Source organism: Platalea leucorodia (genome assembly GCF_965183815.1).
Source record: "Platalea leucorodia genome assembly, chromosome: 9".
NCBI lineage: Eukaryota > Metazoa > Chordata > Aves > Pelecaniformes > Threskiornithidae > Platalea > Platalea leucorodia.
In genome coordinates this window covers 40,617,786-40,644,208 of record NC_138831.1, presented here as the reverse complement: position 1 = coordinate 40,644,208, position 26,423 = coordinate 40,617,786, and the positions used below count along the sequence as shown (strand labels likewise).

The following is a 26,423-nucleotide window of genomic DNA, read 5'->3' as shown; positions in this document are numbered from 1 at the left end:
CTGGACCAGGTGCCCTAGAGAGTTACGCACTCTACAAGGTCGGCCAGTGCGGTGCACTACACCGCAGCTCCCTTGTTCTCCTCCGTGTCTCTTCCCCTCCTACGCTGAATGCTGCTGCGCTCACCCAGAGAGGCTGTCCAACTGAGGACTTAACAGCCTCTCTCCTAGTTTAGTCCGTAAAACCAGTATCCTACTGGGACTTTGGCTTCACATTCACATAGTTCTCATCAGCATCACTGGGTGCCAAGAACAAAGCTAATTCTAGCATATGCTCCTGTGGACAAAGGTACTCTCCTCCAATTAAGTTCCAGTCTGCTTCTGATGGGTGAAGGAACAAGACCTGTTCCTCTCCCACCATCAGATAATAAAAAGACTGCCCTCCCCCATTACACACAACAGTCATAAATGTGGCTTTCTAAAAAACATGGTAAGAAAACATAGAAAACCATTACAGCTCCTACAGGACGTTGCCACTGATGCAAACTTTATTGTAACCATTTCTGAAAATCTTCTCTTTGCAAAAAACCATTCCAACAAAATTATACACTGCTCTTACTGGCAACAAAACTGCTGGTTGAAGCTGTTATTGAAACTGGTGTGGTTTTTCAGAATGAGTTCTTAACAGGCAATTTCATTGTGTCCATGGGGTTCCAGATGGCTATTGATTATGTCTATATGATACATAATGCCACCATCATCTATTTTAAAGATTAAAAAAGAAAGTAGACAGAAAACCCATGAATGCTGCCAGGCAGCGCTGAAGGCTGAGGGCCCTCATTTCCAAAGAATGCGCCATATGGTAGTCAATATACCTGCCCTTATGCTGCACCACCAGCAGTTCCCGTTGTGAGTGAGGGACTACTTCAGCTTCTGTTCTGAGGCAAATCTTTGCAGAAATAGCCAACAACAATACCAAGTCTCGCCACTAGCACTCTCTCCATGCGAGTGACTGGGTTCATCAAAATGGCATTTTTAACAGGAAAATATATAGCCCAAGATTCTGGTCCCAAGTACAACATCATAGCACTGCAATATTAATAGGATCTAAATGAGTCCCACTCACCCTCAAAATGTGTGACGACCATGTTAAGCAGAAGGGCATTCAAACCCAGAGGTGAAAGGCACATTTCTAGTCTCTCTTTCTCCACGTTTCTGATGAACTTTCTCAGAATACCATGTGGGGATTTCCTACTGCCAAAGGTTCCCAGTCCCTGCCTAGTCATTTTAAGAAGGACTTGCAGTGTCGCTTACCCCATTTTCTTCTAGCGCTGCCAAGGGTTTATTAATGCTGTTGACAAACTTGTTGACATGCTCAAAGTGCTTTGTCATTTCTGTTGCTAAGACCATGTCAATAATGGCTTGGCGAAGTGTTCGATACTCATTCCTGTTTAGAGAAGGAAACAATTAAGAATGCTGGCTGGTTCACAAAGGGCTGCTTGCTACAACAAGTCTAACAAAAATGCTGCAGACCATTTCCGTTGAAGAGAGGTGCTGGGGAAAGAAACAACAGTAGTAAAGGCTTGGGCAGCAGTATCTTTGCTGGATGAAGTACCCTTTGGTGTGCAGAGACCTATGTGCTAGAGGCATGACTGGATCTCTAGGAGAAACAGTGCAAGAGCGGGGCAGAAGCAGAGGCACCAGCTACTCAGGAGGGCTGCCAGGACATGCCACACCGGCGTGTTCCCAAGGCTTTTAGCACAGACGCTCAGCAGTGGCTCATGCTCTAGCCAAGTTGTCAGCAATACTTTTCTGCTGTATCTTGAGAGGGTCAAGGCAATGGTCATATCCTCACCCTAAATGCCTTTCTAGGGCTGGAAAAAGAACAACAGGTCTTTCACTATCCTTCCCATTGCAACAAAGCATTTAATTTTTGACTGATGCTCTGTGACTCTTTCTATCCTTGTTCTACCCAGCAAACATCTACCCACTCACCCATAGCTTGTCCTCTACGTGCAATGATACAAAATGCTTCTTCTAGACTTGCTAACATTAGGATTTACACTAAGTTCCTTAGACAGGGTCCATGTTTTTATCTACAGGAGGAACTGAAACCATGGGATTACTCATAAGTCTGTGCAGGACAGGCAGAAGCACTCTACTGTTTTAGAAGCAAACTTCCACAAGGGCTACAGACAGTTATCCACAAGGCACTGCCCTCCTAGGATGCTTGCTTGCATTATCTTATGTTACACAGAAGGAAGTGAGAGATGTTAGTGGGCAGACAAGGACCCTGGGTTTTAAGCTTACCTCTCCATGTTTTTAAATATATTGCATTTGTCATCCCGGGTGGTGAGCTGGAAAGCCAGGGCAGCATGATGGCTCTCCAGCACTGCGGTGTCATTGTAGAGAATTGCTAGCTCACTGCCAGCATTGCACAGGAAAGAATTTGTTCTTCCTGGGTGATCCACGTCATGGACTGTGGCAGCAATGAGTGCGGCAACCTCATCAATTGGATCCAAAGTTTGCTGAAAATAGAAGGATGCTTAGTTTTCCTGGCAGACTCATTAGAAACCCTACTCTGTCCATAAGATTAAGCCAAGTTGCTGAGGAATAAAAGCCAGAACTCTACAGATCAGTAAGGGTCAGATGTTCTAGACAGAGCAATGGAAAATTCATTATAAGCTTCATTGAACACTGCATGACTTTTTTGGCCATTTTGTGCCTCTTGAATTTTGCCTTAGCCACACCTTTGACAAAGCACATAAAATTAAACAACTGCAAAGTAATAAATTAGTTTGTGTTTTCTAACAACACAGAAACCACCTTCATTTGGAGTTAGGGTATTTGGCTTGGAAAAAAGACCAATACTGCTAAAAATTATTCTATTTCCACCAGACCCCTTCATTTCTTTAGGAAACTTAATGTGTCCTAATCACATTCCACTTACATGCCGGCTAGGTTTACAATTTGTAAGGAATGTTTCCCATATACCCAGTTCTATAATAACAGTGTCCTGGGGCTACAGATAATATGAATTCTATGAAGAATACTTGATGGTTTACATCCATGGAAACATTTCATGACACACTGTTCTATACTTTCTGTATCAGATTCTGATTCTCTTAGCCTGCTGCACTCCATGCTTTATGTCTACTTATATTGGTCATTGCTTTATGTCTGATTATGTCTACCCTATAATGAAATACAAAACTATTTGACTTTTAAGGTTTTATACTTAAGTTTTAATATTGTATTAATAGCATAAAGGAGAAAAAGAACCAAGCATCTCAGAAATATATTGTATACATTTGGAAACTAGCCTTTATGCTGTGTTTATGCTGGCTTTTTGTGAAGGATCATAGATACAAAGCAATTATGTTAAAAATGTTAATAAAATGAGAGAGACACAAGAGCAGAAATGTTCCCAGTTGAATCTGGGAGCAGGGCAGATAATTTCCGTTCCAATTAGCTTGAATTTAAGGTCCAAATTCTCTACCAGCTTTGACAGTACAATTCAGAATGGTTAGACTTGGTAGGTGAAAAGACAATCCCTACCCTACTTTACACCTCCTGAAATTAATGCAGTGACTTGACTTTGATGGAGCTAGGATATTATTCATTGAGGACTGTCCAGAGGGTCTTGTGGAGAACAAGAAAAGGCAAAGAATTATTTCTACTCTAGGTTCATAGTTAGCATTGTCTGAAATACTATCTGCTGTGTGTTAGCTTCTTCCTTCTTTCTTTCAGCTGCTGTTCCTGGGATTCTGTTTTTGTGGTATGAAGTTAGGAGAGAGAGAGATTTTTAGAACAGGCTCTTCTCAGAAGGACACACTGACCAGTGCTCAGTCTTGCTGAGAAAGACCTGTGCAGATGGGAAGTGGCCAGAAACTGGAGAATACCTGCCCTGTAGAACCACAGCAGTGTATCTGACACTTATTTCCCGAGTCTGACATAACAAACTTCACAGGGATTTACAGCACCTTTACCCCCAACTTCAGGTCAAGGATTCTAACTTTGTCATCTTAACTCCTGTGGCACAGAAGTGGAAATGATCCTGAGAATACTGCTTCAATTTAGGAGGCAGAACATTTTCCCAGGCAAGAGCCGAGTTCAATTTACTGAAAAAAATTTTCTCAGTGTGAATTCGAGTGGCAGAATCTGGCCTTCTTTATTTAGGTTAAGTTGAACTCTGCACAACACAAAAGCAGCTGGGCTATAACTTTGAAAAGATAAAGAGAGAATTTTGAACTTTGATTCCGCTCCTTCTGCTGCTGCAACATTTTTTTCTCTTCCTATGCCTACAGAGGAATGGAAATAACATTCTGGACAAGGAGGAGCCAGTCATGCTTCTGTGGCATTGAAACGAGTCCAGATCTTGTCTGTTTTTCATAGATATTCTTGGGAAGACCAGCTAAACCTCTGGCAAACCAGGGGCTGAAAATATCCAGTGAAGTTCTATTCCCACTTGGCATATAGTATTTGTAAGTCAGCCTCTGGAGAGCACACTAATGAGCTGCAGCTCCAGGGTAAGGGACTTACTACAGTTTTAATGAGCTGTCAGAAGCTTGTTTACGGTCACAAATGTCTCAGCCAGATGCCCATCACCAGCACTATCCTTAGGGTAAGAATTTCTATCCAAAAATGCAACTCAGAATTATGTACTGCCACTCCACTGCATAGACATGCAAGCACTGTTTTAATTCCCCTTCTCCAGTCTGCCCTCTGGGCATGTGAGAACAAAGGTTGCCCTGATTTATTCTGGCTGTCAGTGGCTCTAATACGCCAGTGGGTGCTATGGTACAAGAACTCCAACAAGTTATCTTTTTCAATACTCTCCTCCAGTGCAGTCTCTTTAAGCCTCAGGGCATCTTGTCCAGTGTGTGATATAGCTTTGGAACCACTAAACCTATTTTATGGCCTATATTGTCCTGGGAGTCTTCTGCAAAATGACCATCACAAGGCATAAGAGATGGTGATTTATTACATTAAATCTGTATTTGGCATGTACCGTCACAAAAATAATTTGGTCATTAGCTCACCTATCTGAGAAAGTTTAACTATACAATGAAGTTTTGTTTTAAAAGGAGGTTTTCTTATTCTCCCATCAATAATAGCTCAGTTCCCATAATATTAGTGTCCATCCTTCCACATATACTGTAAGAGAGATCCTAGAACTCATGTAAAGCAGCCCAGTTCTTTGACCTCAGAGTTACCAAACTGGTTGGCACTAGGTAGACATTTGGCTCTTGGCATCTTTTTTTGAGAGATCTTCCTTTGATCACACCTGTACTTCCCACCTACACTGTTTCTTATAAATGTGGACTCACCTTTACTCTTTCTTTAGACAAGAAATAAGCAGTGGCATGCAGTACATCTGCTGAATGAGTAGAATTATGGTAGGAGTTGGAGGAATGGTAGTTAGCTTCAATAACTTGTAACCATGACCTCAGAGTTGATTCTGAACAGTTTAGGAATTCACAGATTCCAAAGCGAGCAAATATTTTGAGACCCAGATAAACCAAAGGCCTGTGGAGAAAAATAAACACGAAGTTTTAAAACAAATGAGGTTGAAAGACTATTACATAGCATAAATAGTATGAATCTATACGGCATTTTTAACCAATGACATGTCAGATTAGGTATAAGGACTTGTTACAGAATTACAATCTAGACCTGTAGGAATGTTCTGCCTACCCATCACACGCACACACTCGGAACCATGCCATTTCCTGACACTTCCAGGAATATTAAAAAGGCTCTATATTGCTGCTGTACTACACGTAGCAGTATTTTGGGGATTGGGGAGTCTGTGTTGGGTAACTGTAGACTGCAGTCAACATGAGATAAATTAGCAAGTACTGAACTCTGTGCATGAGAGGAGGGAGGTAATCTTGCTGCTGCCACAGATTCCTAAACTAGCTTGTTTACAGTTAGATTAAACATATCTATACTATACAATGCTGCAATCACTATTCTTTCTGCACTGCAGATCTGCTCCATTTCTTTTACACCCACCCTCGCAGGCTTCCATTGCTCATTGACTTTGCATGCAATAGAGGATGAGAGATGGAGGTATTCTGGACGCAATGACCAGGCCAGAGTGTACCATTTCTAGAAGACTATAAGGGCTAGATGAACCTTCAGGCTAACCCAGTCGGAGACCTGTCTCCAAAAATAGCCAACATCACTGTATTCCAGAACTCTTGCTTCTCCCCAGGCCAAACTGCACAATTTAAACCCAGATGACTGGCAGGTGAATGATGATCAGACCAGCAGTATAGAACATTTCTAATCTGAAAGCTGTTAAAGTGCAATATGCTTAATAGAGCAAATGAAAAAAAAAAAGTTTTAGTCCACTAGCCTTTTTACAAACCCAGTTAATATTGCTGTTTTCTTGTCCAATACATTTTTTGCTTAAGAAGAACAGGTATAGTGGTAAATATTTTCAAATGTGGATTCTTAAAAGTAGATCTTAAACTCTTATTTTGGCATCTCACTTTGCTGCTTGATTCCAGATGCATCAAGCACTCTGATTTTTAGCTGCACCTGACAGGTGAGGTGAGGTCATTTAGAGCTGCTGACATCATTTAGAGTTGGATGTACATCTTTTGGTAAAAACACTGAACAATACTGTGTCATACACTAGAATCATAATATACTGAAGTTAAATCCCCCTTAATCCCCCCCACGTAGCACTGTCAGACAAAGGTCTCTCCAGGTTTCTGTGTCAGTGAACTGTAATGCACTAAAGCTTAGATTTAATGACTTATCTTGGCTTTACTACCATATGTCTGCTTGGACTTGAAGACAATACTAATAACATATTCATACTTGTGATTCACGGAAGATCACTTTAATTCGCTTAATAAATGAATCACCTTTATTTAAACACAGCAGGAAGCAATCATAATTATAATAAGAGGACAGGCAACAAAGTACCTCCTTTGTCCTTCTGTGGTCTCTCCAAATCAGTAAGAACAGAGAAACCTATCTGGTGATCTCATGCATGTTGGCCATCTGGTGATCTCATGCATGTTGGCTGGGATAATTAATTCTTAAGTTACTGCAATGTGCGTATTAAATGTTGTAAATCACACAGCCTGACTACATTTTGACTTTTTTTTTTAATTACTGTATCTATAGCACTTCATTAGAAATGGAAATGTAGCAAAGCAAAAAAAACCCCAAAGTAACTGAATGCAAATTTCTTCACTTACAATAAAATCACTTTAAAGAAGGATAAAAACCTGATTTTTTTCCACTTTTTTGGCTCATAAAACCATGGTTTACAAATGAAGTGCATATATGTGAACTAAATGCCTGATATCTTTCTTAGACATTGTTTTTGAATACCTTTCAAAGCTCTTACGGATCTGGGATTTTGACGAGGGTTTAAGATAGTCAATTCACTGCAGGATCTAGCCTCCAAATTAGTGTCTCACAGAAGCTTTAAGCTAAGACAAACAATGACATACGAAACTAGACCCAAAGGAAAACTTTTGATAGGCATCTGAAAATAAAAACAAGGATTTAAACAGAAAGATCAATTTACAGTCTTAGCGGGAACATTTGCTACTAATGAAGTACAGTCTATCAAAACTGCTGATCTGCTTTCGAAAACTTCTGTGATAGAAATTGGTATGCCCTACTTTTTATCAGTAAATATTCTTCAGTTAATCTTACACACAAAATGTAGCCTGCCAAGATTTTAGAATAAAGACCCTTCTCTAATCCCAGAGAAAGGCAATGGGATATCTGGTGAAAAGCTGTATTCGATCTATTTAGGAATAAAAATTACCCAATTACATGGAGAGAAAATAAAACACAATCTGTATCAACTGATCAGCATGTTGACTCTGTGTGTAGTTGGCCATAATTTGAATTTGAATCCCCACAAGACAACAATTTGATTTGTAGAACTTTTCTATTATTGAGAACAGAAAAGGAAGGCTTTTAAAATGATGTTTTGTTATTATATCATATCAAAGATATATAATCGTCACTTACATCCACTGGGAATCTGCAGGAAATAGTGTATGATGAAACAGAAGATATTTAATGGGTTCATACACAACTAGAAATGACAATGAGAAAACTTCAAACATTTGACTTTGAAAATAAAAGTAATCCCATTTTAAAAGCACAGGTAGAGAAATTAAAAAGCTGATTACAGGATGACATTTGAGTCGGTTTTCAGCAACTTCAATTTATGAGCTCTTGAGTTTACTGACCTTTTATGGGTGGCAGCCTCAAGTTCAAAGATATCAAAATCCCAGTGTTCTTCATTTTCCATTGCCTGTGTTATCCGTGGTGGTATGTCATTGAGGGAGATTGGAGAGATCAAACTGCCAGCAACCTGATGAGTTTCTGTTGAGGAATATATTTGCAGATCACTATTAATAACCCTAAGATAGACTTTTACTTTAAAAGTTTTATTTTCTGTAGTAACGCCTGGCAACTCTCATTCCTATAAAGCTCAGTAATGCTGCAGAACAATGCTTATAAATAAAAATAAAACAAAACCAAACAATGCTTATAAAAAAGAACACCTGATCACATTTCCCCTGTTCCTTAAATTTCTTAACGTGCTTTAATATCTCAGTAACCACAAAAATCTCAGTAACCACCTCGAGTACTGTGTTCAGTTGTGGGCCCCTCACTACAAGAAGGACATCGAGGTGCTGGAGCGTGTCCAGAGGAGGGCAACGAAGCTGGTGAAGGGTCTAGAGCACAAGTCTGGTGAGGAGCGGCTGAGGGAGCTGGGGTTGTTTAGCCTGGAGAAGAGGAAGCTGAGGGGAGACCTTATTGCTCTCTACAACTACCTGAAAGCAGGTTGTAGTGAGGTGGGGGTCGGTCTCTTCTCCTAAGTAACAAGCGATAGGACAAGAGGAAATGGCCTCAAGTTGCACCAGGGCAGGTTTAGACTGGATACTAGGAAAAATTTCTTCACCGAAAGGGCAGTCAGGCATTGGAACAGGCTGCCCAGGGAAGTGGTTGAGTCCCCATCCCTGGAGGTATTTAAAAGACAGGTAAATGTGGTGGTTAGGGACATGGTTTAGTGGTGTACTTGGCAGTGGTAGGCTAACGGTTGGACTTGATGATCTTAAGGGTCTTTTCCAACCTTAACGATTCTATGATTCTAAATCAAAACTTACGTTTTGCTGACAGTATGTATTCGTTCCCTGATAATCTTCGTAAACCATCCTGTTCAATAGAAGTTGAGAGTTAAATGCAGGGTATTGTACAAAAGGTCTATAAGATGATGACACCAAACAGTAGCACAATGACTTTAGAGAAGCGTGACTGCAACCTGTCACAGTCTTCAAAGCTGCCTCTCCCGTATTTCTGTGTACTGTTAAGATTTGCCTGTTTTACATAGAGTTCATAATGGATGAGAAACAGCAAGATATGGGATACAATATGAACTCAGATAGGTAAAAACTCAAATTTCTCAGCTACAGATGGAGGTCTGGAATTACAGCCTCACACTCACCTTTGTCTGGACAACACGCACACAGGCTCTAGATGTGTTGCACAAACCAGACGCAGTATGTCCACATACTTCCCATCAACAAGCAAAGGTGGGTGGTGGGAGGGAATGGATGGAGACATGCTTCTGCTCTCCTCCCCCTGGTACTGGCAGATCAGGTCACCTCAGTAGCATAAGAATCTCATGATTTGTTGCTGGGTTTGCAGAGCAACATTACTCTGAGGCTTCCCTTCTATGAAAGAACGTATGCTTGTTTATTCTCCAATTCAGTGCCTCCTAGGCTTAATTCTGGCATGATGCCTAAATGTGCAAACTGAGATGAAGGATTAAAACTAACAGAATGACATATTTAGTATTTACTTTTCAGCTCATAATTCTAAATGCTGTGGCCCAAATCCTTCTTGCTCTTTTGATGTATACAGCTGTTACTGCACTTCAATGTTTAGCCCATGATGTAAAAAAAAAGTTATTAAAAAAAAAATCTTTCTGAATGCACCTTACTAAAAATGTTATGTACCCAAAGTATAGCAGAAGTAAATGTGGATGCTATATCTGAACGTGCAATATCTGCACTTAAAAGAATTGTTATATCTCATTTTTATTTTCACATTTATAAGTAAATTAGTCTGGAGTTTTGTGATTTAAAAGGAAAGGGAGTACTACTCCTATAACTAGCTCAGTGACTTTTCAATAGCACTGCTATGACACAAATATTTAGGACACCAGATGCTGTCTATAATTTAGAATCAAAGATTAGTTTTTTAAGAGTTGAAATAGCAGGTGTAATTGTATCTGGCAAATCCATCTTTGAACTCCAAATGCCCTTCCCATCATGAATTCTGCTTGAGAGTTCAAATCCAATAACCTACTACTTGTTCCCCTACTCAGACATAACTTCTGAACATGAAATGGAATAATATGATTCTGTTTTCAACAGACCCTTTGCTGGAAAAATGTTTCTCCCAGATAATTTTAAAAGTCATACTATACCATATACCCTCATGCTCTGAAGTGGATTTTCTCAGCTTTTCTATTGCTCCATAAAATAGACTTTGTTTTATTTTTAGTAAGGATTTTGTATTTTTCAATATTGTTACCTGCATGTTCTGGGACCATGGACTGAATACAGTCAGAATACAAATGTATGTAAGAATCAACAATCCACAAAAAGGAGAAAACAGTTGAGTTTATGCACTGTGTGTATTCAGCAGGAGAAAAGATTAACTTTGAGATGCTAATGATTATATGTATCAATATTCTTCCTATATTTTTATAGTTAAGGTAACAATATATTTTGTCTACAGAGTTAGTAAATTCAACCCTATATGAACCATTCAGGTCTTCACCTGGAATTCTTGAAGTCCCTCGTATGTTTCTTCTGATTAGATATTTGCTGTGGTATTTTAAAAGGCAAAAATATATGTAAACTGTTTCAAGATTCTGATAGATATTGCAAAGGCGTCTTGATAGTTACAGCATGAAATGATAATAGCCCAGAGACATCTCTGAAAAGCTCACATCTTGTGAGCCTTTTTGCATCCAACACACTGTCAATTTTTTTCCTGAGGTAGCCTTTTATATGCAACCTACAGACTAATGGGAACACATATCCTTAAGGCACAGGTACCATTCATCTAAGTTCATCTAGTTATTATCAGGAGGGTCAGACTCCAGGCTCTGAAGGTTTGGGTTCAATTCTTGCTTTGCCACGTGCCCTTTGTTCAACTTTGGGTACAATGCTTCTTTTTCCAATGCCCCCATACCTCTCTTCATAACATAACAACATAATACATGCCTTTTTCAGTCTTTTTCTTGCCTTATTTATTTAAATTATGAGTTCTGTGGAGCATGATTGTGTTTTAATATTGAACATTCATGTTTCTAGCTCAAAGCACTCTGATCTTTCTATGAGTCCCTATGGGTACAAATATAATCCAAGAAATAGCAACAAAAATATATATTTTGCATTCTTTTGAAAACACGTTCTTTCTATACACTGAAAAGCCCCCAAAACATGCCATTCTAATTCTAATTAATAAATACAAATGTCTAGCTATCTTTCTTTCTTCCTCTCCCATCTAGACCTTTCTAAAATGAATCACACTGCAAAAAGAATTGATTTTCCTTTCCACTTCTAGCAAAACTAGTGCTTCAAAGGGACTGGTCAATTTTCCTCCCATTTTCAGAGCTACACTATTCATGTGGGGGGTGGAAAATCCACAAAAAGAGGTGTGCGGTTTTTCCTGAAAATTTGGCATTGTAGAGGCAAAGCACATGACAGATGATAAAGATCGAGTAATTGGGAAAATCAGGCAGTGGAACATTAATCAATAGCTGTTTGTGGCAGTATGTACTTACTGTCATTAACCCTCCAACGAGGTCACTTGTATGTGGATCCTCATCTTTTGTCCCCAGTTGTGGAGAGTACAATTCAGTGGTTCTTAAAATCTCCAAAACCCGGTCTAAAGCTTCTGCAACTGGCATGGGACTGCTTTCTTGTGCAGCATTGATGATGTTTATTACCTAGTTTAGCATTAGACATGTTTTGAGTTTAGAAGTGATTTAAGAAAGAACAGAGACACTCATCAATTACTATGGAAAACTCATAGCAAATAAACAAGATCTACAACTTTAATCCATATGTGGGAGAATCTAAATGAAAGGGATGCTAATAAAACACTGATGTTTGCTACTGACTCTGGGAACAAGATCATGGCCTTAAAGACAGCAGTCTTATTAATGACTTTCCAATTCAAGGCACAGCCTCAAAATGTCTCTGAATGGATTTAATATAACCTTCTCCCATTTGTCTCTCTCAATTTATTAAAGAGCTGATTTTTGCCAAATCCTTGAATGGTTTCAGAAGGCAGTTTACAATGCATAAGTAAGGAGGCACTCTAGTGCCTCCTTTGCATAGGCAAAAGTCCTTAAAAAGGGTCATGCAATGGCTGACCACATGGGGGGCATTCTACTAAGCAGGCTTGGGAGAACTTTGTTCAGAGCATCTAGCTTTTAGGAGCTCTACCAGTGGGCAAGTGGAAGAGGGGATGAAGTTGCATCAGAGGCCAGCGCTGCCTTGCTCCTCAGTCTGGATGCTGTACTGGAGCCTTGTGCCCCAGTATTCCAGTACAGCGCAACTGACAACAGCTAGTGACGGTGCACATTACCTTGGTGATGGGTGCTTCAATAGTCATGGAATGTATCCTGGCCATAGAAGAGTGCCGCCTTTGTGAGCTGCCTATGTGGAAAATGAAGCAGAATTTGTATCCTGATTTCAGCGACAAGACACGACAGGAGGATTCAGCCAAGAAATCTTGATTCATTTTCTGAACTGCTTACCCTGCTGTGCCATTGACAGGCAATCTATTGCAGAATGCATACATGTGCTTGTTATGCTGGGGACACACAGGTGCAAAGAGATGCCTGCTGAACCACCGATATCCCAGATCAGAGATAAGTAGCTGTAACAGCCTGGCCAAATCATGGCTTTGGTTTTTTAGTTTAACTAATTAAAATGTTCAACTAAAAACTCAGTTAAAAGACTATACAGATGTGTTTGTGTATAAAGTGGCAGGCACAGGTAGGTAACTATTGCACTTAGGTTATTACAGGATCTATCTACTTTTGCTGCCTGATGCAACATGACAAGTCATAATGAGTCAGCTTCCAAGCTGAGGTAAATCAGTGAAGCTCCTTTGAAGTGAAGATAGCTATGCCAAATTAAAACAGCAGAGGTTCTGGCCTATTATTCATTGGAAATTGAAAAACAAATGTTTTATATCTGTTAGCAATTTTGGTTCTGTAAAGAAAAGGCCAAGATGGGATTTTTCTGGATAATTATGTTGTGCTACCTATAAAATGCAGACACATCTCTGTTACTCTTTGTGCTGAGCAGCTCTTAAGAATCAATGCTATTTTTGCTATACTGGAGCATGCTTGTATTCTCACTGCCACAGACCTACTTCCACGTTTGACTAGTGTATGCTGCTTAGACTGTAATGATGTATGCTTTAACAAAATCATGTAAGTATCAGTAACAGTTTTGAATATGTAACTCATCTATCAAGTCTGGGGTGATCTAATGGAGCAAAATACAACACAGTGAAAAGAAAACAAAATTTGTAAAAAAAAATCTTCATATTTTTTCAAGAGAAGAGGTAAGAAATGTAATAATTTGTTAGGTTTAGAGTTTGCCATTTGTACTTGACAGTATCTGTGTTGAATGTCATGAGGTCTTCCATGCAGGGTGGTAGACAATAGCCTTCCATTCTCCACTCGTTCAAAAAAAGACTCAAAGTAGTTCAAGAGAAGAAAATGGGGCTATCTGACAAATGGAAAGATGTTCATGAATTGATGACTTGCTATTTTATTCATGTGTGTGTATGTGTATATATACACATACATGCCTACGTATATTTGTATGTGTAGGTATGTATGCACATAAAAATCTGAATATATACAGAAATCAGAAAAATCTACTTGTTTAACATACCATCACTCCCTCGTGATGTTGTGGATCTGACATCTAGTGATCCTTTCCTCCTGTCTTTGTGTCTGCAAGTCTGAATATCTGTGGAGAAAACGATATTGTACAATGACATTAAGTTGTGCCTAAGATGTGTGTTAAAGGAACTGAAACTCAGAGAAAGCCCGATAGCAGCTGAGTGACATTTACCACAATGCTCCAGCAGATGAGAGCCAATGAAAGCTCCTTTTTAAACTCTCACCCAATTACACTGTCATGAATCCAGTCATGCTCTCTGGCAGAAGATGCCTAAATGTTTTTGCAGAAGGGATCTAACAGTGTGGAAGGAAAAGTTCCTCTCTTGGCAGTGACACAATTGTAGCTGTGAATACTACTTGTGCAACACACCTGAGTTCACTCAAGTAACAACTGCCACAAAGAACTGGTGGACCAAACTAGACTACAGGCTAGCAAACTAGGCAATGTATCCTAGGTCCCTTACGGACTCCAACAGATACAACCTGTGCTACCAAGGCTACAGTTAACAAGTACCTGCAGCCTGGATGCCAGGGATGTCTTAACTGAAGTGTTGATATGTGGGATGAGGGTGAATGGTAGTGTTGGTCATCCTCCTTTCCACCCATATGCAAATACCCCACAATACAGTTAAAAGCAATGCAAACATGCATGCCACTAGCTATAGACCAGCCGCAACAACATGACAACTAGACAGCATCCTTCTTATTTCTAATTTTGTCACAGGGATCCACTACCTACAACCGAAATGTGACACTGAATCCAGCAATACCACAATACCAACTTGGGGCCCTATTACTGCGTTTTCAAGGGTGGGTTGCTTTATTTCACTTCTAAAACAAATGAGGCTTCCTTCCTTTTGAGCTGGATTCCCAGCTTATCACTAGCTAAATAGTTCTGTTCAGACTGTCCTGTGCAACTGTGGTTTTCAGTCAGATCACTGACAGTGGGCTTTATTCTTTCCCCAGGTACGTTCTCCGCTTATTAGGACAGAAGAGATGTGTCATACCTGTCTGAGATTCAGCCTGAACACGCTCACATGTCTTCTCCGCCTACAATTTAGTATGAGAAATCCAGTTAGTCAGAACTTTCCCATTATTTTGTAATATTTAGGGCTCAAACTAAAGCAAGCATAGCACTATTTTCACTTACCTTATTGTTGTCATTGCACAGTCTACTAATTGACACATAGTGTCTAATCTTTCTGTAGGCAAAAAACAGTGTGTTAATTCCCATCCAAACCTCAGCTCTAATTCAGTGCTGATACACAAAATGGGTAAGAGCAGCAAATTAATATAGGACAAATCCTGTTCTGGCAGTAAGGCTCAACTGGGAATGAAAAAAACCCACATTTCTGCATGTGATGGGGAATACAAAATGGAAGCATCTTTTGCAAAGATTGGCTCGTCCTCTTTCTCTCTGCCCCCCTCCCCCCCCCCCCCCCCCTTTCTTCTGGGCTACTGTAGGATGTTTCAGGTATGATACAAATGCGAAACATGCAACAGTGCAGTCCAACAATCAAAACCTTCTATAGGATTTAGGGATAGAGCAATCAGACTGAAAACTACACCCTTGATGACCAGGAAACTTTCTGAGCCAGCTTCAAATGGGCTTAGATTGTTCCATAAGTAGCAATGTATGTAATACATATTGGTCTTACAAGTTTGGCATCTTAAGCTGAAAATATGTTTTCACTCTATTGATGGGACAGTAGAGAACATGAATTACTTCCAGGGATGAAATCAACCCAAAACACTTTTTTTTTAGGAAGTAACTGCATGAAGAAGCTGCATTTGGCCTTTCCTTCATGAAGACACACCTTTCTAAATTATTGTCTCGACCAAGTCTGGAAGATAATGTGTCGTGCTTTTAATTAACATTTATGTTGCCTTAGAGGGCTTTGAAACTACTACTCCATGCAATCTGATCCACTTTCTTTCCCAATATAGTACAGAAGGACTCATCGTAAATGTACCAATAACTAACATATACCTGTATGCTCCAAATGCTCTATTCGGGGATCAAGTGGTAGTTGCACAAAAAATCAAGACATGCTTGAATTTTGACCAGGATCAAAGCAAACAGTGACCTCATCACATAAAGACACTCGGCAACAGCCATGAGTAGGCGAGAACGGAAAGACATAGTACAGGTGCACAGTGGAAGAGGACATAGGTCCTGGTGGTCCCAACACAACGCACAGAAAGAAAGGAGGGTGCACTTGCACTCCAGCGAGTATTAGAAGAGTAAGAGTCACAAGTGAGCACATCTGGATCTTTGGCTCCTTTTTGGGGAGAATTAGGAGAATTTCACTTTCCCTGCACATAGCACGTAAAGTTGATTTTGCCCCAAGGAATTAAATGCAGAGGTCTGAGGCTCTCTTCCTTTCCTAAGTTTCCTTTATACTCAGTAACAGGATAATCCAATGTCTGCTGAAAGCAACTGAACTCTAAACTGAGCTTTGATTCAGACCTAAATCATGGCTTTCACTTTCATACTTACCCTCCCTGTCCAACGACAGGTAGTATCTTCACATTTTGTTGTATGCTATCTCCATTTTTCTTTTTCGCATAGTACATTCCTTGCCATTCCTGAAAAAGGAATTCAAGTGGAAGGAAGTTCAGACAAAAGAGGAAGAGAAGCTGTAGCTCCATACCTTTTTTCACTGAAAGCTGTCTTACAATACAAAACTACTCAAGACTGGTTAAACTGTGCTTACCCTCAAATTTCTCCCCTGTCACCTAACCTGTAGGTCACTGAGTTGCTGCCAATGCACAGAGAGCTTCCAGAGGGGCAGCATGTGAGTGCCCCGATGGCAACAGCTGAGCCTCAGGTGCTGTGGGAATCAGAATCACATATTCTCTTCCCAATCCTACCTAAATGGTGTTGGGGGTCACTGGGGGGAGACCTGGCAAAGACCCCCCCAAGAGCGAGAGCTCGGACCAGCGCCTTCCTGGAGCAAGAGTCCCTCAGAGGCTCCAGGAGCACCTGTAGGCTCTGACAGTGTGGGGCACCCCCCTGCCCTGCCCCAGGACCACGCACCACATGGCTGAGACTGCTACGCCCTTCTCCCTGACTGCATCGATTCCTCCCAGGACAGGAAGGTCGGTGAGAAACTATTATGCCGACCTGTCTGCCTTCACCTCTGGACTGCATCGTCTCTTCTGCAGAGCTGGGAAGTCTTATCACTGGTTAACATTAAATATATCTGTGACTAAAAGCACTTTGGTATCCTAGCACATTTCCTTTCCACACTGTCAGTTCAGTCTCAAAAAGCAGCAGAGATTTATCCTGGCTTTTTTTAAAGCAAAAGAGAGCCTAGTAGAATAGCTATTGGATTCTGCCTCCCATCTGCTGACCTCCCCTCTAAAAGCACTCTGGTTTCAGGATCACATTTAAGTAGACAATTTTTGAAGTATCAGATTGTCACTGCCAGCATCATTGTTTTTTGATAAAATTCATAAATGGGAAAAAAAGACAGGGTGGAAAGGAATTTTTCGTTTTGCAGGGAGAAGTCTTTTTGTCTGGAAACGAGACATTTCTTCCTAGTGCAGAGCCTCATTGTCGCTTTCAGTGAGACTCAGGAAATGTCCCTTCTCCCTTGTTTAAGACATGCTTTTAAATGAAATACTGTTAAAACAATCACTTTTGTTATTTAGAGATTTTAGATCCAGAAGGCAGCGCCATGGTCTAACACCCAGCCCCAAACCACCTCCCTGCAGCGGAGCCCACACCCATGCTGTGGGGTAGGAGAGCTCCCACGCCGACGCACGCAGACGTGGCTAAACGCGGCGTCGGCACCTGCCGGGGCACGGGCCCCTTACCTGGTGCTCCCTCCCAGTTCCCTCACCACGCTGCTGCCGCTTCTCAAACTGTGCTACAAATACCACAGCAAAGACACATACCACAACACTGACGGACCTCCCCGGGTCTCCCCTTACGTGTGGTGCCTGGACTAGAGTTGCCCCCTCACAGGGCTATTCAGGAAAACTCAGGGAAAGCAAAATTGGGGAACCCTTGGTCTCCCCCTTTCATTTCTGGCAGCAGCAGCACAGAGGCCAGTAACCTTCCAACAAAGCCAGTCTTTTGTAACCTGGCAGCTGACAAGATTTACAATCTTGCCTACACATTTCCATCCCTAGAAGAGTTGTTGGTGGCTTTTTTTAACAGACGCTTATTTTGAGCTGGGCATCTAATAAATACCAAGTGATTAATAAATAATTGATTCCATACTGCATATTCACTTAATACAAACTACTCATGCCAACTGCTGTCTTTCAGTTGAGTTCAACAGACTGTAGATCAGATCTTACAAACCTATGTGAAAATACCTTTGTGAGGCACATGATACATATTTATTTATGTTAGACTGACAGATCTCACAGTCAAGCAGGCCAGAGCACAGGTAGAGAGAGAACAGTTTTGCATTTATGTTGATGAAGCCAGCAAATAAAGACTCCAGCCTGCAGAGAGCTGCATGGTGACAGGCTGTGCAGAAAAAAATATGAAAGGCTTTTCCGAGGATCTGTCGGAGAAAAGAACTGTGCATAACAAATTGTCAAGTGAGCATAATATCGTCTCCTGTGAACTGCATGAGGAATACAAATGAAGATAAAGCAAACATCACAAAATTCAATGCTCTCATAATTAAAAGTATGCATATCAATAGTTTCCTGACAACCAGGATGAGGCAGAGATGAGTAATCGATCTCTAACCCAGGTAATAAACCTAGAATATGCACAGAGGGGTGAAGTCATAAGGTACAGATTGGATAATTCCCACATTGAAAGTGCATCCTTTTCAAGACAGGTTATTCACTAATGTGTTCTTCTTAGTCAACAGATCAATTTTTCAACTTGTGAATTTCTAAAACCTGTGAAACTGTGGCAGGAAATGCGTGGTGGAAAAGGTCAGCAGAATTCTGAGAAATAGGAAGTCCAAGCCAAACTCCTGCTGGTAGGTAAAGTTCTCCCAGGGACGTTACTTAAACATATTTTAAGAACACCATATGCTCGCTCACAGATCCTCTGTCAGCAATCCAACACAGAAGAGCTACTTCACAAGACGTGCTGTCAGTCAAGCTCATCGTTGTGTCTACATTACAGCCACACAAGTACAGTGATCAGTCACTTCTGCATGGCCTGGCGTGCTGGGATTGAATGCAGAGTGAAAACCATACGCAGTAAAAAAATGGTTTCACCCTTTATAGAGTGAATCAGCGCTGAGGTTTCAAACTTCATTAAGAAGGCCACGGCATGCATCTATCCGCTGAGCACTCATACGTGCACAGTAAGTAATCCCCCAGTTCAGCCCTCCTTTTAGACTGGGGCTTCTTGCACTAGACAGCAAAGTTCAGCAAGCTACTTGTAGAAAACTGAGCAAGCCGAAACAAACACAAGATGTCATGACAACAATCTCACAGAAAGTAAGGCTGAGTTAGGAAGGAATTGCCATAGACCTTTATCATAGAGCGTGATCGCTCTCCCACCCCATCTGTAAAGATAGCTATCTTGCAAGTAATTCCCAAGGAGTGAGAGGAATTGCATGTCTTGCCTGATTTATCGATAGCTATCCATCTCACTTCAGAAACAGTGAAACTAAGACAAAGAGCTTTGTGTCAAACTTCAGAGATCAGAGGCAGCAAGAATTCTAGTCAGAATTGCACATTTCGTCTTAATGGATGTAATTTGAATTATGAAACAGAAGAATGAAGAAAGTACAACTTGTTTTTTAACTCCTCAAGTATGGATGGGTGAAAATGCCTTTCAATAACGCTGGCTTCTTGCAAATTACAGCCAGCTGTAGTAACAAAAAATGAACTTCCAGAGATATTTTTTTTTTTGCTAAGAGAAACAACATCCTGACCCAAGAATCCCTATGTACCACGCAATTAGCAATTTTTGTGTATAATACCTATGAACTTTTGTTTGGATATACTGAACTTGCTCACAGTGCTATGTTTGTCAGCACAAGAGGGGAAAAGCTCCAAGAGTTCATCTTCCTAAATTCCATTTAAAAACTAGAGGTAGATTTTATACAGCTTACATTTTTCTAAAGATCAGAAAATCTTGCTTTCTATTATTTTTGTTATATTACCATGTTTGTTCAAAACAGAAAAGCCAAATCTGTTGACAGGAGAATATCACAATAGTAGACGCTTCGCTTTTTTTGGTATGCTATAAACTACAGTAGCCAATATATAGCCTATTGTAATGTGAAGCAGTCTTTTAAATTTAGAATATAAAGAAATCACAAGCCTGAAAAAAACATACAGACCGTGTCAGAATGCTCCAGACACAAGTTAGGTGCCTCTGAAAATGCTGTAACATCTTGACACAAATGATTTCAAACTAAAGCACCTTCAAAAGGCTGCAGTATTTCAAAGGTTGTTCAGCACGGTTAACTTCTACTCACAAATAATTCCTGTAAGAATTTAATTTGCAATTCATTTTTCTATTAATATGTAAATGTAAGGCTACATAGATTGCATACTATAAAATGTTCAAAAAGGAAATACAAAAACCAAGTAAACAGAATAACCTAACACAGCTTAAGCTGTTCCAGACAGACAGGTTTAAATAAGTGGTATTTCATTAGCCTTCACAGTTGGAAGTCCTAAAGTCAGAGAGTAAAATAAGCGCAAGGAAGGAGATGGATTAGGGTTAGATTTCTATCATTCATAGAGTAAAATATATTTCCATTATTAAAGACATTTTTATCAGTACACTAAAATATTAAAAATTTGATCACTTCATATCTTGAGAATTGATGCTGTGGATTTAAAGCCTGACACATCTAATGTATTTGAATTATAACTTAATAAATACTCCCTCTTAACTTCAATTTTATATTACATACATTTACTGAAATAATTTCGGTCAGGCAAGAGAGGTGTGAAGCACCATAACCCAAACTATTGTCTATTGCTGGGATCTCTTCCAAAAGGCCAATACATGTAGAAATGAGTGACACGTTCTTGTTGAAATGCATGTGCAATTTGCACCCAGCTAGAGTGCAGCTTTTGTTGATGAACGCTTGTGTTGATACCCTGATTTACAGAGTGTGACTCATCACAACTTTGCATCGGTGCTTTTGCATCACTGCCTAGATACACAGAGTGCCATGATTCATTTTAGCGTCTCCCCGCTCTGTGTCAATAACATGCTGCTTCCCCGCGGACCATCAGTATGACCCAACTAGCTATCCTGACTCAGGTCTGAGCATGGGCCATGACGCATCTACAAACACACCAATTCCCAAATCCTTTTGTGTAACCTCCATGATCTTCTTCCTACAAGGTACTATGACATGTTCAATGACATCAGAAGCATTTACACCTCAATGTCAAAATGCAAATGAAAGCTCCTAGATGGATCCTCACACTACAGCCACAACAGTCCCGAAGGAACATCATGGAGCTACCAGGCAAACAGTAATGTCTCTCTGTAATGACCTCCCTTGAAGCCAGCTGCACTTTCTCATGCACTTTCTTGGTGCAACAAACATTTCTAATGGAAATCCATTAGACAGCTCCCATATCGTTAGAGAATAAAAAATATTGGCAGCTGGCAGCTGACACTGCCTGTCACTCTCAAGTGATATTGCAAATGTCTCTTCTGGTATTTTTACATTCTGAACTTGCAAATCAGCTTCCACATTTCATGCTGAAATACTTCAACATGGTTCTTTTCTCATTCACATCACGCTGGATAAGATGTGCATCCATCCCATTTCTCTTTGGTATTCCCACACCTTTTGCTACATACAGAAAGAATGTAAAGCAAGCAAGAAACACTGCAACTCACTTATTTTCATAAAACACGTACCTCTTCCAAGCAAGAAAAGACAAAGAAGCCCTTAAAAAATGAGCATTTTTTACTTCCTCTTCTTGTTTGAGTAAGAAAGCTGCAAATGCTACGTATCTGTGAAGCTGCAAGTTACATCATGTGTCATCCCTGGACAATAACTTTTACAGGGAGCAAATGATAAGTGATACAATGCCATTACTCACCTTTCCTATCTTTATGCAGGAATTAATAGTTTCTAGGAAATCAGCTTTTTTTTCATTTATAGGCACTTCTGTTAATTCCTTTCCTATTAGTTCACCTATTTGATAGCCCATCACTGTTTCAAAAGCAGGATTGACGTACTGTGAAATAAAAACAAACAAAACCCATTCAATAGAATACTTAAAGCACAACAGAATCCCTTTTTTCCTATTTGCTAAACCAAGGGATCTCTTTCCCAGCCTGAAATAAATTTCTGTATGTACTGCTCCTGAGAGAGATGCCTACATTTTTTTCTTTGTGAATCAAAATGGGAACGTCCATGCTAGAAGAGCTGTGCAGAGTGTGTGCATGTGAGCAAAGAGGGGGAAATTATGGAAACAGCTGAGTATTACACATCCACAGAGTTTAGGTAGACAACATAAATTCTTGAAAAATGAGCTCTGTCAGTTCTCAAACCTATAAACCTCAAACCTACCTCACTCAGTGTTCCTAAAAATCACAAATTAGATGGTGGGATACCATAGGAATATTAACCTTATCTACTGACAAATTCATCATCTTACTGTGTGTAAGGGCCAACCATCACTATTCCCCTGTCCAGGCAAAGCTCAGCCAAGGAGACCAGAAGAAGTGGAATCTAATAAAGCAACTTTCTCCCTGAACTGAATGTTGCATTTCGTTGCAATTCTGTGGCCCTTGCCCAATAAAACTAAGACCACACCTTCATGACCCTCGCTAGCTGAGTTACAGACACAGGACCTGTCATAACAGCATCTGAATGCCTCACATGTTTCAATATGAGAAAAATGAAAAGGGTGCCACTGGATGCCCTCTGCTCCTAAAGGTTCCCCTCTAAAGGTTCCTTCCAAAAGCTTCCCCCCCGCCATGTGAGAAAGCCCTGCCTGCTGGAGCTCCAGGACTCTTGCATGTGTTGGGTCTCTCATATTCTGGGGCTGTCAGCAGATGGACAAAATTTGGTCTGAAAAAACATATTTAAAACAACTCCAGGATGTGTTCTGTTATTTTTGTAAAAGAGATGAAGAAGGCACATCCTTCAATAAAATTGCCATTGTCAAGATTTGGGTCAAGAGGGTACAATTTATGTGCATGTTATAATTCCCAGAGGCTTAGACTCAAGCTCTTTACTGATAATAGAATCACTCCTCACAGCCTTCATAGCTTGGGATGGAACTAACTCCCTTATAAAGATGATGTTTTTCAGGACTGCAAACCTAAGCACAATTTCTTTTCCCTTTTTTAAAGAAATTTTTAAGACAGGATTACATTCAAAAACAGTTGGCCCAAGAATTCTGATGCATCAAACAGTATCACATTTAAGCAAAAAAAAAAAAAAAGTGTTCTACCTTAATTTAAATAGAACATCAATTAGATTTGTTTTTCAATAGCATCAAATTAACATATAATATTTTTGGAAAAGAATGCATACAAGCCAGTGGCTGCATCCATTTATGATATAAAAGAATCATTACAAAAATAAAAACAAGAGAGTAAATCCTTATTCATTCAGAAACAACAATATCCCTTAAAATTGACTTGATTTGTGCAAGGTATTTTAAATGGAGAAAATTCTACTCTACAGCTAAACTCACTCCAATCTTTTTAGAACTATTAAGTTAGGTTAGATTCTTGTACTGTAAGAAAGAGTAAATGTAATCATGGTGAAATAAAATACAGTCAGTCCACAGAGCAATTTTCTGTACTTATAAAAATAAGTGGAACAAACCTGTATTACGTGGTCTTCACTTGTGATCTCAATGGCTTCTTGACTTTTCTCTAATGCTGTAAATAATGAATTACATGCCCTGGAGGAAAAAAAAAAAAAGGCATCTGATTAAATTTAATCCACGTAATTCTTATTGTATATGACAACACAGTATTGCAACTCCATACTGAATAAAGTTGTACTTTAATGATTAACATATTTTCTTCAGCTAACTGACATTCTATAATTAACTACAGTACAGTAAAATAAATACTCTTTTAAGGATGTGGCTGAATTGGCTTTTTTTTTGTTGATAATGTTTTTGGTAAAATTACCTTAGTTTGAATTGTGCCTGCACCTCTCCAAATTCCAGCTGAATCAACTCATTGTAACAGGCCATTATATTAGAATTTTCTACATATCTCTGCAAATAAAAGGTTAGAAATATTTCATTAATACACATTTCCGTACTCAAGGGTATGAAGCTCTGTTTTCTTTTGCTTGATAAAGAACTAAGAAGGAGCAGATATGCCAAAAATGGACATGTAACAGAAGCAACATGAGAAGATTATTCTTTGGGACTAGTAAAATTCTTCAGGTTACTGCATTTTGAAAAGGTGACAGATCCTCATGGCAATGAGGTTCAACCATTTTGTTTATTCTCTGTGATTGTCAGCACGATCTATATAGATATATAAATAGATATATATCAGCACTATCTATAAAATAGTATACTTTTAATGAAGTTATATGCTTTCATGCTACTTATTTAAAAAAACAGTGAAAACATTATGTTGTGTCTCAAGTCATCAAAATTTGAGATTATTATGAGTTTCCAATTGCTAAAACCCCAAATTGTATACATAGAAGAAGGCAAAACTTCCTGACAAATATACCTGCCATTAGATACAATTATTCATTTTGGGGCTTGTACTGCAATGACCTCAGTATCTTTCATGTTTTTTTAAAACATCTCATATTTACCAGATGAGAGCCTGAATGTTAAACCTTTGTTTGTGCTAAACTGCCACGGACATTGATAGTTTGGGAGGGAGGACAGATTCTCAAAGATAAGCCACCAAATCAAGGCTGCTAAACAAAATTTTCTACACTTTGCCATTAGCCCCGACTCCAAGGCTCTGATCCATAAATAATTCAGAACCTGTGTCGGATTACTTACGTGCCCACTGGAATGACTCTGTACATGTAAGTACAGTTATTTTCAGGCTCTAGCATTTCCTGTATTAGGACCTTACTACAAATAAGCAAATAGGTGCAAATGGATTGTGATGGGATCGCAAAAAATCTGGTGAGCATGCAACCAAATACTCTGAATCACACTGTAAATCATGCACATTTTTGTTCCATTGTCAGCTTAATGCAATGAGGAATCCACTTAACTGACGCACTAATAAGCACCTTTCCTGCTTAATTGGAACAGTTGCCAAGGAACAGATTCAATGTAATACTTTTCAGGGGCCTCCAAACAATAGGTAATAGCACTTGACAGTGTCTGAAGCCTGTTTACAGATGTGAATTGTCATCTGATAGAAGAGATTTCCCACAGCACATTCTGCTGTTCATTGCAAGCTGCTCTCTGGCTCTGCTACAGTCACTAGTCAGTTTTGTCAATGTCAACTTTTCAAGCAGAGCATCATATACTTACTCTGAAATAAATGTATAAAGTAGAAAAGTCTCAGCACCACTTCTTATATTCCCAAGAATGTCCACCTACTTAGTCAGCATTATTCTAATTCTACTGTGTATGGCAGTTCAGAATTGGGATATATAAAAGAATGAGCAGGATGATCAAGCTTTACAGGTTGGATTACAGACACAAACGGTCACTGACAGCTCAACTTCTGGATAGTTTCTTGCATGACAATTTTGAAACGTCAGAGCAATCTAGTGGAGTATAATACATACATACCCTTGTGAAGCCAGCAGAGATCAGGGGCAATATTGATGACTCTTCACGATCAGCATGCCTTTTAAAGAAGGATGATGAAGTCAGAGGTTATTTCTGTAATCAGTTTCACAAGCCATTGACATACCTGTACCCCAGATGTCACACTAAAGGCTAATATGGCTAGCTCCTTACAGGATCTATGAATAAAACATATTTTTGTGGTTTTTATAAGCTTTCATCTTTGGCATAGATAAGCCAAAATGTTCTTTTCCTTTTTGCATGTAATGAGCTGCATACTTCACAAAAAACTAATGCTTCAAGAAAACAAATTAATTAGCTAGATTGTTGGGCTATTGCTTCTTTCTTTGCACTGGATTCTTTGTTGCTTATGCTGTCCTTAGTCAAAGATGCACTTGAAAGCCTACATGGCCAAAGTTTTAAGAAATTACTTGTTATCTAAGTGTACCAAATCTTAGGTGGGCAACTCAAGATGCCTGAATGAGAATGGATTTTCTAGTGTTGCCTAGCCAGTGCCTTCTAATAGGTCACTTGGGGATGACATACGCCTAAAATGAGATATCTGAATAATTTTGAAAAACTTGGCTATATTAACTGTTAAAAGACACTCCAACATATGTGAATGTATGGCTGGAATCTGGAAGAAAGGCCATTATGTTAAGTTTCTGTAAATGAGCAGATGGAAGCTGGTCAGGTTTAGCAGATGGCACAATAGCTTTTATTTTTGTGTGAAATTTTGGATCTTAGGGCATGTCTTCTTTTTGTTTTCCGTGCACTTGTTTCTTATGCGTGAAGAGAATGATGCCTCCTAAAGTACAAAGTTTGCCCAAGA

At 39.6% G+C, this 26,423-nt stretch overlaps 1 protein-coding gene across 1 annotated transcript in view; it reads right to left on the bottom strand.

The window, feature by feature from the left end:
• PDE8A (phosphodiesterase 8A) overlaps positions 1-26,423 on the bottom strand; it is a 129,532-nt gene that overhangs the window by 5,904 nt on the left and 97,205 nt on the right. The window contains exons 5-19 of the mRNA XM_082322563.1: positions 25,595-25,652; positions 24,000-24,088; positions 23,686-23,764; positions 21,944-22,081; positions 16,434-16,522; positions 15,084-15,135; positions 14,941-14,983; positions 13,923-14,000; positions 12,598-12,668; positions 11,789-11,953; positions 9,096-9,144; positions 8,172-8,307; positions 5,268-5,466; positions 2,248-2,465; positions 1,252-1,384 (exon numbers count right to left, since the gene is read on the bottom strand). Of these exons, the coding sequence (XP_082178689.1) occupies positions 1,252-1,384; positions 2,248-2,465; positions 5,268-5,466; positions 8,172-8,307; positions 9,096-9,144; positions 11,789-11,953; positions 12,598-12,668; positions 13,923-14,000; positions 14,941-14,983; positions 15,084-15,135; positions 16,434-16,522; positions 21,944-22,081; positions 23,686-23,764; positions 24,000-24,088; positions 25,595-25,652 (1,597 nt within the window). The remainder of the gene's footprint in view (positions 1-1,251; positions 1,385-2,247; positions 2,466-5,267; positions 5,467-8,171; positions 8,308-9,095; positions 9,145-11,788; positions 11,954-12,597; positions 12,669-13,922; positions 14,001-14,940; positions 14,984-15,083; positions 15,136-16,433; positions 16,523-21,943; positions 22,082-23,685; positions 23,765-23,999; positions 24,089-25,594; positions 25,653-26,423) is intronic.